Source organism: Brachypodium distachyon, chromosome 2 (genome assembly GCF_000005505.3).
Source record: "Brachypodium distachyon strain Bd21 chromosome 2, Brachypodium_distachyon_v3.0, whole genome shotgun sequence".
NCBI lineage: Eukaryota > Viridiplantae > Streptophyta > Magnoliopsida > Poales > Poaceae > Brachypodium > Brachypodium distachyon.
The window spans coordinates 40998749-41010313 of record NC_016132.3 but is presented as its reverse complement, the minus strand read 5'-3'; the positions used below and the strand labels follow the sequence as shown (position 1 = coordinate 41010313).

At 44.2% G+C, this 11565-nt stretch overlaps 1 protein-coding gene across 3 annotated transcripts; it reads left to right on the top strand.

The window, feature by feature from the left end:
- The first annotated feature begins 3844 nt into the window (after positions 1-3844).
- On the top strand, positions 3845-6151 carry LOC106866173. Of its 3 annotated transcripts, XR_002963828.1 has the most exons (5): positions 3845-4271; positions 4391-4465; positions 4917-5159; positions 5413-5482; positions 5842-6151. XR_002963828.1 is itself a non-coding variant. In XM_014898926.2 (3 exons), exons 1-3 carry the CDS (start codon positions 3888-3890, stop codon positions 5028-5030), a joined length of 573 nt encoding a protein of 190 aa, XP_014754412.1. In that variant the 5' UTR covers positions 3845-3887; the 3' UTR covers positions 5031-5283. The 3 variants fall into 3 exon arrangements, 1 of the variants encoding a protein (XP_014754412.1); XR_002963827.1 differs by having other exon boundaries at positions 5413-6151; XM_014898926.2 differs by lacking the exons at positions 5413-5482; positions 5842-6151 and having other exon boundaries at positions 4917-5283.
- The last annotated feature ends 5414 nt before the right edge of the window (positions 6152-11565 follow it).

The window sequence follows — 11565 nt, the reverse complement described above, 5'->3', positions numbered from 1 at the left end:
AAATATTTGGGTGATGGGTAAACTTTGGCCATTAAGCGGCGACTTGGAGATGGAAACCGTGGAAGAGAATAAGCAGGCCTAGCCTCTCCAATGCGCTTGGAGTGGCGGCAATCAAAAAGGATATGTCTTGCAGATTCCATATAGGATCTGCAAAGTTGGCAGAGAGGATTGTGCGGATGGAAGCGATGATGAGTCGCTGAGTCGTCAGCCAAGCAAATTTTTTGCATTTCTCAAGCCCAAGATTTCAAGACAAGGTGACTAGAGGCGGATGTAATCAAGCCCGCAAATTGCACCCTCTAAGCCTACTTGGAGGAGTAGGTCCCATTGGGAGTGGGGTAATTAGATATGGAGTCTCGACTGGTGCTCGGCCAGAGCTGGAAGTGCGGAGATTACCCCATAGGCACAGGAATTCTGTAATGTGAGCAGCAAGAAAAATTCGAGCTCGAGGTTTGCAATCTAAGGAGAAACCCTCTGTCCTGATAGGGCTTGGCCGACCGAATTTTCACTTACCGCGTGAGTGGTGGAAGAGGAGAGGTGTTGAATCCTTAAGATGCTCACGTCCAGCCAGGTAGAGTGTTGGAATTTCATACTCTCCCTTCCCCATATGGAGATGCATGCGCATGCAAGCCGCGGACAAATGAGCATTCAAATCATCACAAAGGGTTTCAAGGCCCACCTAAGGTTTGTGCAGTGATGCCCATTCATGCCAAAGACATGGAAGATGGAGCACAAGACTGAATTTTATAAGGTGAAGGATGCCCGGACACTGAGGTCCTTTGGATGACAGATCTTTTTCCCAGTTGACCTTGCATTTCCAGCCGAGATGGCATCACCTCCCGCCCAAATGAAGCACCGGCAAATTTTGATGAGTTCACTGAAAACCCTTTTGAACTTTGAGGGCCATAGGGAGGTAGGTTGAATAGTAAGATAGTATCGTTCTAACAAGGTGGTCCTACCCGTTGTCATGAGCTTTCCACCGTAGGCAGACACTTCTATCGCAGGCTTGTCGATATGACGTGTTGAAAATCAACACGCTTTATACAAGACAACGAGGCCAACGTATTTGATGGGGAAAGCCACTCTAGAAGCGTTGAAGTCACCTAGGACATAGTCAAGATCCACATGCCTCCCGGCATTTGATGGGGGGAAATAGAGCTCTTAGCTATGTTGGTTGGTCAGATCCATGACTAGACCAAAGTCCTCTAGAATCTAGGAGAAGTTGACGACGCGGTCTCTCAATGGCCTAGGGAAGATGATCCCATCTGGAAAGCTAGTTGATTGTCCTAGAGCTTCGGGATATTGCAAGAGTTGCTTGCCCACGAGATGCCCTCTCATATTTGATTGGTTGGTCATTGGCGGGGCTATTTGGGGTGAAAGAGAACCGGGATGTGTACGTAGAGGGGAAACAAGGATGTTTCAGATGTGGGAGTTAGAGATGAGGATGTGAGTTTTTCTTCCATTTTTAACCGACTCGTTGAGTGCGGACTTGATGCCCCTCAGGTGTAGGAGATAGATGTAGCTATCTTTCATTTTGTCTAATGCAGATAGGACGAGAATTTGTTAGCATATCTTTGATACCTAATCGATTCCATTTTTAGGCCAGTAAAACTGACACCCTAAGAGGCCTCTCATGCCATCAGCGATTCTGGCCGTCAGATTAGAACATCTCCAATGAGATCTCCTAAATTTCTCTTCCAAATGTCCTCTTTTTGTCCATTTGGGAGAGCAAGTTGACATGTGTCCGCCCTCATCACCCAACGGTATCCCCAAAACGGACATCTACATGTCTGAAAATGAGTTTTTTTTTTCATTTTCTGTTATTTGCACACATGCATACCTTGTTTAAATTTAAAAACATACAGATCTGAAGACAGATAGCACTGGGCGTTGGCGTTGAGACGCCCGAGTGGCAGAAGTATCTGAACTGAAAGAAATGGACCGGAGATGCCCTGTAGTTTCTGAACTAAAGGAAATGGACTGAAGATGTCCTGTAGTTTCTGAACTGAATTTTGCCAATAACAAAGTGTAAGTACCTAATATACACAGACTGATACATCCACAAGTTCATTGTTTACAAGACTACCAGGTAGCATGCATATCTTGGCAAAGTGTCATATCTTGGCAAAAATGAGATCACTGAACTGATGTGCCATTCAGTCCAGTTCAAGATTACCGTCATCAAGCCTCACACCCCATCATCAACCAACTCTCTCTGCTCCCAATCCCCATCCTCTCCTTCACCACTATTCAGTCCAGTTCAAGATTACCGTGCTATCGGCAGCAGGGGAGGATAGCGCACTCTTGGGAACCTCCAGCGCTGCTGTTCCTGCTACGAATCCCGGAAGATTCGAGAGTATATCACCACCAAATGAGTTCAGCTCCAGCGCTGCTGCTCCTGCTACAGATCCACCGTCGTGGCCGCTGGCCAGTTCCGCCGCCGACAGCCACTGGCTCCAGCCCGCGAGGCGGCGTGGTGCTGCGGCTCCTCCTGGCTTGCGCGTGGGCGCGGCAAGATCCGTTTCCTCTGAGGAGGACGGCGACGAGCAGCGCGGGAGGGAAATCGGGAGCTGGATTTGGGCGACGAGGGGAATCGGCCGGCGTTTTTTTGTTGTTGTGGAGCGACGAGGGAATCGAGACGAGAGAATGGATCGGGGAGGAGACTGAAGAGGCGTCGGCGCGCGGGAAAAGTGCGTGGGCCAGGGGCGGACACCGGACAAACGGACGCCCCGAAACTTTTCCAAATTTAGGGTAAGTTTTGAAAATGTGTCCAGACAAATAGGGCGATGGCTCTTACACGAAGAGGTCATGGACATCCGATGGCTAGATGTCAATGGGTACCCATTACTTGTTTACCCGGCGGGTAAATACCCATTAGGGTACGGGTATGGGCAAAATTTTTACTCGTGTGTACGTAAATGGGGAAAAAATTGTATCCAACGGGTATGACGGGTATGGGTATGGAGAGAGGGGATGTTTGGTTTGTGCCCAAATTTGCCTTGCCAAAATTTTGGCAGCCAATGCAAATTTGGTCTTCATTAGGTTTGTTGCCAATAAATTGGTACCCAAAGAAATCTTGTCCATCTACTTCACAATCCCTTCACAACTTTTGTCAAATATTTGGCCAACTTGGGACCAAAGAATTCCTAACCAATATTTTGGCTAGCCAATTGTTGGCAAGAATTGGTAGGGCAAGAATTGGCATGAACTAGACAGCCCTTTAGTACCCATACCCGTTTACCCGTGTACCCGTAAAATTGGATAACAAGTGGGTCCTCTAGAGTCTCTTGTACACGGAGTAGCCTTGTTTTTTTCGAGTGAATCCTTGGTTGGGCCTCGCTGGACGCAGTAAATTGATGGGCTGCCTGCCCGCCCCAGCCATGAAAACCCTAACTCCCTATGCTCCTCGTTTCTGTCAATTTCTCTTCTCACTTATGTGTTGTATGCTTCAAATGCTGCTGTTTTTTGTGCGCCATATGCTGCTGTGGTATGACAAATTGTTGTTGTTTTTAGCAAATATGCTGTCGTTTATGTCAAATATAATGTTATTTATAACCATGCGATCAAAAAACTATACGGGTATTTTTACCCGTGGTACCCTTCTACCCTGACGGGTATAGGTATGGCAAAAGTTGTTACCCGGTCACGGGTATGGATTCAAGTAACGGGTCAGGTTATGGGCGACGGATACAGATATGGAGAGCCAATACCCGTGCCCATACCCGCCATCTCGAGTCGGATGCGTGTTTAACGAACAAACCGGGCCAAATGTCGTTGAATCTTTCTTCCCGAGCTGACCGAAAGCCCGTTTGCCCTAAGAACTGACCCAGTACCGTCATTAGCCGACGATATACACTACTCGCCGGCAGGGGAAGAGGCGATCAGCGGCGATGCGGGTCTCGCCGACCGATGCGCCGATGCGGCAGCGTTTCCAACCATGGCCGCCGCCACCCGTCCGCACCTCTACTGCCCTACCCCTGTCCTGGAAGATGTCAGGCGGCGATTTCCTCTGCCCGTGGTGGATCTCAAAGGGCGCCCAAAAAATTGATCCAACCCGCCGGGGAAAGAGAGCTACAACAAGTTCTACTCTATCTATAGAGGACGACCGCATTGGTCAAAGGTGGTGGAAGACGGAACGACGGCTGGGTCATTGCCCAGCTGCCGCCACCACTCTCTCTGTCGCCTTTCCGCCGGTGGTGATGTTCCACGATGCTGTGGCAGCGAGGGAACTGGGATTCTGCATCTCTAGAGCAATCTCCTTACCTTACTCTGTTGTAAGATTTTTCCTGTTTTTTATGTCACTTTTGGGGGTTTATAGAGGTTCTGTTGCATGTTGGATTCACTCAGTTGTATACAAAACCTCATTCTAATTTTTTAAATGGATGTCCTGCAGGTTTGTTTTCTCAGGATACAGATGGCATCCCATGTATTATTAGAGCTGGTTGACCATCCATTTGGCAAATGTCGTGTATGTCCTGTTCACTGTAATCTCATCTTGATTTCCCTGTAAGATTTGAGCTGTTGTTTAGATCACCTAATGTTTTGAAGCACTAAAGCTGTATGAGATAAAATAATCAAGAGCACCTTCCCTTGTTCATGCCCAATTTTTTGCCCCAGATATCACTTTCATAGGTGTATGCTATAGTATTCTTGTATTTGTTCTCAATTTATTTCTATGCATCAGTCTAAACTTAAAATAGAGGAAGTTTCATGTGTTGATCCCTTGCTCCATTAGTATTTTACATTTCAAGTCTTCATTATTTTAACCATGATCAAATAGTAATTCTATTTGAGATTCTTCTGAATGCCATGTATATAAGAGTACTCTGTTAACAGAATTGCATTGTTAGCACAATCAAAACAAAGGTGTAATCAGTACAGCCATGCATGTGTGTTAATTTTTTATTGTGATATTACAGGTGCATGATGCTGATATATCAAGGCTCTCATTTGCTGTGAAATTACCACTGAAGAATTCCGTGGGATGTTTCTTTATCTCTCATTCCATTCCTAATTGCTTCAATCTTTTCTAAGTTGTAACACTGACATTTCTCCTTGAAATATTTGTCCTACCTGGTGGTTAACAGAGTAAAGTTATCTCATTTTCATGTATCAAAGTTAGCATGATACGTCCGGCTCATGCCGCTCAAGAACTGCTGCTGGTGAGCTTCTTTACTCCTCTATCCTTCCCTGCTTGATGGATCTGAAAGAACTATTTCAAACCGTATTCACATGTTTTCTGTAGATCAGGATTCATGGTGTTTCTGAATCCCCTTTCCCAATCATTTTCTTCCGACTTGATAATATATTGGCTAGGTCCTTTATAGAGATGCAATCCATGTCTGGAAACAAGAAATATTTGGAGATTAATTTTGTTGGGTTTCGAATGATAGCTGAGACTTTCCTGGTCTGCAGAGTTGGAAAATATCCTGAAGAAAATGCATATGTTCCATCATTTTGGCATCTTGGGGTTCTTGCTCATCAGGTACAAGAGGTTGGTTTGTTACCATACAATTAGCTATTAATGTTAATAATCTTTACTGTATTTAGACTTATTGTTAATCAGTCTAGAAGATTATTTGTGTTAATATCTACTCAGAGTTTCAATCTAAAACAAGGCGTTTACTGTATACCACAATCCTCTCTATTGTTGTTTATGTAAATTTCTGAATTTTATCTGAAGTTCAGTCATCAGATGTGGCAGAATTCTTTTGCAATGATTACTTTTTTTGTTGATGAGGTTTCATGGTATTTGTAGGAGATTAAAGTACGTTAGTAGGGATTGAAGTTAAAATAGTAAATCGTCAAATATATGCCGCTGATAAGTAAAAAATTGATCGCCAGATGTTCGTAGTAGCTGCACAATCATCCCGATATTTCAGGCTTTGAATTCTGAGATATTCCAAACCATCTTTATTGGTGCAATTTTCTAAGGTTGCTTCATGCCCAGTTGATAAATCAAGCAAATTCAACTCATTTACTTCATGAGATATTGGATATATAGCAATGTTGCGTTTGTAATGGCAAGATTGTGTGACTTTTATTTGTTATGTATTGGAACTTTTGGAACTCCTTAATATGGGATGTCGTAAAGGTAATTCATACATCAACGGATGATCCATCCTTTTCACCATCTTGGCTTATGTATTATGACATCGATGTCATGGGTGCAATGTGGTTTATTGAAGCTTCCTTGCTTGCAGAGCTGTTTTTGTTGTTGCCACTTTCAACTCCCTGTATGTCTATGACACTGAAAGTACTGTTCCAATTTGAATACATACTGCTCTAGATGATGTCACCATTAAATATGTTGCAATGTCTCTTGAGGTTTGTTATGTGATAGTCTGAACCAAGTGAAAATTTGTACTCCCTCCGTGACAACTAATATGGATCGGAGGGAGTATATTTTTATTAGTGATTTGTCATGCTAATTCTTATCATTTATCGTACAGCGACGGGTGCGGCGACTCCCGTCATTATGTTCTAGCGAGGAGCTAGAAGTAATTCGCGCGTGAAAATGTTTTGGAATTTACTGCGAGTGCTAGGAAACAGCTGCTGGTGAAAGATTGTACTGTTGTCAATTGCAACTAAATTAAAATCCGTAAAACAGTAAAAGTGAATAAGTAGCCAATGCTCAACCTCGGCAACCGGACAAGCTAACGAGCACGGATGGATTCAAAAAGTCATCCCCTAGAACGGCTAAGATAATTAACGGCCATTATACTCTTGCCCGCCGGCCAACTAGAATCCAGAATATTTCGGATTAGACAATCAACCACAATATTAAGAAAAAAAATTGTTGGGAATGTAATGCGGTGGCAGGCTGCATGATCCGAAAAATTATTTAGCGGGGATGAATTACTCCCTAATCCCATATTAAATGACTCAAATTTATCTAAATATGGACGTATCTATATATTAAAATACGTCTAAATAGATGTAATAGAAAGTCACTTAATATGAGACGAAATGAGTATTAAGTACTCCCTCCGTTCCTTAAAGAATGACATATTAGTTTTCATGAGGACAAAACTTTGACCACAAATTACTATATTAAAGTGTGTTTTATATGTCATGAAACCACAAGTATCATGAATTATTTTTAATAACAAATCTAGCGGTACTAATTTTATGTCACATAAAACATATCTTGATATAGTAATTTGTGGTCAAAATATTGTTTTAATGAAAACTAATATGCCTTTACGTAAGTAACGGAGGGAGCAGGATGTTGCGTGACCTGAGGGAGGATCCTTCCCAACGATCCAGTGGGCCCATGAAAGTGTGCCAGAAGATGCACACGTTGGTTTCTGGCATCACACGCTCACCGTTGATTTCTGGTTTTTGCAGGATGGAGCGCTGGTTTGGGTCAAGGAGGATCGATTTGCCCATGAGAGAGAGGAAGAGACATGGAATGACGCACATGGAGTATTTATATATGTCGGTGAGGATAGTGGGCACACTTTTCTTCTCGTGCCAAACAAGTCCAAGCTATATTGACCGCCATCAACAAGCTTAGGGTAGGCCTAAATAAAACAAGGTTTGGGTACCTATTTTAGAAATTGGAAAGCTAAGGTTTAACTCAAAAAAGTCGAGGTTTAAAATAAACGTTTACTCTTTTTTTCTTTTGGTGTGTTTTCTTTCGTGGTAGCATGCTTCAGTGTAGCACCCTCTACTAGCTAAACAAGTTTCTATCACAGGCAATATTTGGCGCAGCCCTGTTATTGATTTTTTTTTAAACACGTTGCAATCGTGAAAGGAGATCAAGTAGAAAAATAATATACACATATTCACTGAAATATACCAAAGCTGGTCTTTTGAAGATCTCACCATGAGAAAATACAATGGTATTTTTTCATCATTTTGATATTTGTTACAAACTTACCAGATTTTGTATGTACTAACATGCATACACAAAATTACATCGATCACACATAATTTAACTTAGTACAAAGTTTGTATTCAAATTCAGTACAAGTACATTACAATGTGACTATTAGGCCTTCTCCTTCCTTCGATAAGTCATAACTTGACTCCTCGTAGTAGTGCTTTTGAGGTAGGGTTTTTGTGATATTTTCTCGTTCTCGCTCCCATCACTTCTTCTTTTCCCTCTCCTTTTCCTCGTTAATATCGTGCGTTCCGCTTCTTCGTCATCTGCGGCGGCCGTCGGATCATGGAAACCTTCGTAATCTTCTTGTGAAGTAACTCCGTCCACTCCAACAATGTTTCTTTTCTCTCTTCTTACTACGACGCGGCCTTTGTTTGCCAGGTCGTCTATGTAGAATACCTGCTTGCATTGTTTAGCAAAGACCCATGGTTTCTCTCTTGCCGGGATTTTCTCACGTCAACTTGTTCACGAGGAATCTCAGGAGGTAGCACCATCGTCGTGAATCTGTGACCTTTGGTCCATCTTACACGGAACATTGGGATCTTTGTGATCGATTACTCTAATTCCCAGATCTCCTCGATAACGCTTAAGAACGCTTTGGTTTTGCTGTTGTCGTCGGTCACGGTCTCCGAAGTCATGACTACACCACTATTTTGATACGTGCTTTTACGGTCCTGAGACGCAGTGTAGAAGTTATAGCCGTTGATCGCATATGATTGCCAAGTAGAGACGTGGTAAGCAGGTTCCTGTGACAAACATGCAACCGTCTCTTCTGATACATTGGTCGTCTCCCTGCCGTACCAATAATTCTTCAGCCACGCTGCGAATGTTTTATTGTGCTCCCAGTGGATCCAGAGTTCTCCTTTTTTAGGGTTTTCATTTCGCAGTTGTTCCATGTGCATTTCCTGATAAGGCCGGGAGCAATCGACAGTTTGCAACACAACCAAATGTGCTTTTTCAAAGTCAGCTTCCCTTCCTCTTCTATAGACATTAAGGTATGTATGTCCAAGGCCACCTTCGCCATCGAGCTTGCCCTTGTGCTGTGATTCGGGAACACCTATTGATTTATGATCGGCCAACCAATCCGTGCAGAACTCGATGCACTCTTTTGCCCTAAAGCCTTCCACGATGCTACCTTCCGGACACGATTTGTTACGAACGTAGCGCTTCAGAACCCCGTTGTATCGTTCAGGGCCATACATGTTATGCAGGAATGAGGGCGCTAGGGATAAGATCTCATCGCATATGTAGATCATTAGATGGACCATGATATCGAAGAATGATGGAGGGAAGAACATCTCGAGCTCGCACAGAATCTGTATCATACTATCCTGCAATATCTGGCATCGTCTAACGGTGATTGACTTCTGCGAGATGCTGTCAAAGAAGTCAGAAAACTTCATGATTGTCTCCCTTACGTGCGGCTCCATGATACCTCTGATTGCGACTGGAAGTAATTGAGTGAGTATGACATGATTATCGTGAGACTTCATGCCAGATAGCTTGTGACTCTTCATGTCAACTAGATGCTTGATGCTCGACGAGTAGTTCGATGGAACTTTAATGCCCTGCAGGCACTAGCACATCCTATGCAACTCGTCTTTGTACGGGTTGTAACATGCAAGACGACACCGCCACGAAACCATTCTTGTCGGCTCCCAACACTTGATCTTTTCCCCACAACTCTCTCTGATAGACATGAGTTCCAGGTCCTTCCGTGCATTGGGTCCATCTTTCGTCTTCTCTGGAATGTTCATCAGCAACCCAGCACGCTGTCGCATACATTTTTCTCGACGTGCATGACACCTATGCTGTGGCGGCATTCTAAATGTGCCCAGTACTCCAGGTCCTAGAATACGGATCTCCTTTTCCACACGACGCCTTCAGGTTCCTTATATTTCTTCGCAGCAATCTTTCCGGGGACAACTTCAAGATCGTTCACAATTTCGAGGATTTGCATACCAGACTTCTCCTTCGGCGTTGTCCCGTGCTTCGTCTTCCCATTGAACCTTTCCTTGTCATCCCTCCAAAGGTCTTTAGCATCCAACCACTTTTGGTGGTCCATGTAAACAATTTTGGATGAAGCGGGCAACTTCTCTGATGTCGTGTTTTCCCCGCACTTTGTACAAGCCTTGTAGCCATGTGTCACCTGGCATGAAGTATTTCCATTCGCGGGGTAATCATGCATGCAGGTCAGAAGCGCTGCTCTCATCGTGAAATACTCCCTCCTGTTTGCGTCCCAAACCACTGTGCCGGGGTTCTAAAGCTGCTTCAGCTCATCCTTCACTAGCTGCAGATACACATTTAGGTCAGCTCCCGGCTGCTTTGGACCCTGTATGATCATGCACATGTGGATGTACTTTCTCTTCATGATTAACCATGGAGGAATTTGTAGACAAACAAGATCACTCGCCATGTGATGTGCTTGTTGTTCACGTTTCCGAAAGGATTTATCCCGTCAGTGCTGAGACCGAGCCTCAGGTTTTTAGGCTCTGCCCTGAAATCTGGAAATGCCGTGTCGAAGTTCCTCCACTGAGTTCCATCGGCAGGGTGTCTTAGGACCCCAGGTTCCTCCACACGGTAATGCCCGTCAGGATCGAATGATGCCTTCGCCGGATCGTGATGGACGAGATACCTCGCGTCCTTAATGTTCTGCATCCAACGCTCAACTCGGCCACCTGCCGTAAGATACCAGACAGTCTTTGCCGGCCTACCCTTCATCACTTCTTCCCCATCATCTTCGCCAGCTCTCCCGTTTTTCTTCTTGTATCTCGATGCACCGCATATGTGGCAGCTCTCATGGTTCTTGTACCCTCCAATGTATACCATGCAGTCGTTTGGACATGAATGATGTTTCACGCAATCTAATCCAAGCAGGCATGTAATCTTCTTCGTCTCGTATGTGCTCTTGGGCAACTTGTTTGGCTGTGGAAAAACCGAAGCAAGGTAACTCAACAAGTCCGTGAAGCCCTTGTCTGGCCAGCATGATGCTGCCTTCAGCCTCAAAAGTTCGAGCGTTACTTCGAGTACGTTGTTTTCTTCGCCAGCTCCATCATACAAGGGTGTGTTTACGTCCTCCAACAATTTTTTGAACTGAGCAGACTCTGCCTCATCTTTGGGGTCCTCCAGCTGGTCCCGTATGTACGAGTCATCTAGCATTTCGGCAATCCTTCCACGTGGAGCTCCTTCACCTTCCACATTAGCCTCCTCATCGACCCTTGTTTCTTCCTCGGAATCATTCCGCAGGACATGATCATACCGCAGGACATGATCATCTTCACTACCGCTACCGACATCAACTGCATCGTCCCCGTGACAAGTCCAGCGTGAATAACCTTCCACAAAACCCGATGCCAGCATGTGCATCTGAACATCTTCAGGCTTCATTATGCATGTGTTTTCACATTTGCGACATGGACAACACATCATCAGAAGTCCTTTTTGTTCCAGAAAAGACCGTCCATTCGGTTATCCATCGAGCATTGATTCTTTCCGTGGCGTACATCCAAGAACGATCCTTTGATCTACAACACAATACACAAGAAAACACAAAGCAAAATAGTTAGCCTAATAATTAACAAGGGGATTAAGGGGTTTACTAAAAAATTTAAATTTGAAGTTAGGGAGTTTGAAATTGGGCACATTCGAAGAGAAAATGGAGGCCGGAGAGAAAGATCAAG

Bases quoted from the DNA above. Each gene is read 5' to 3' on its own strand.
- LOC106866173 (XM_014898926.2), top strand. From the start codon at position 3,888: ATGCGGGTCTCGCCGACCGATGCGCCGATGCGGCAGCGTTTCCAACCA. The intron at 4,272-4,390 runs GTAAGATTTTTC...GATGTCCTGCAG, and splicing joins TCTCCTTACCTTACTCTGTT to GTTTGTTTTCTCAGGATACA. The intron at 4,466-4,916 runs GTATGTCCTGTT...GTGATATTACAG, and splicing joins ATCCATTTGGCAAATGTCGT to GTGCATGATGCTGATATATC.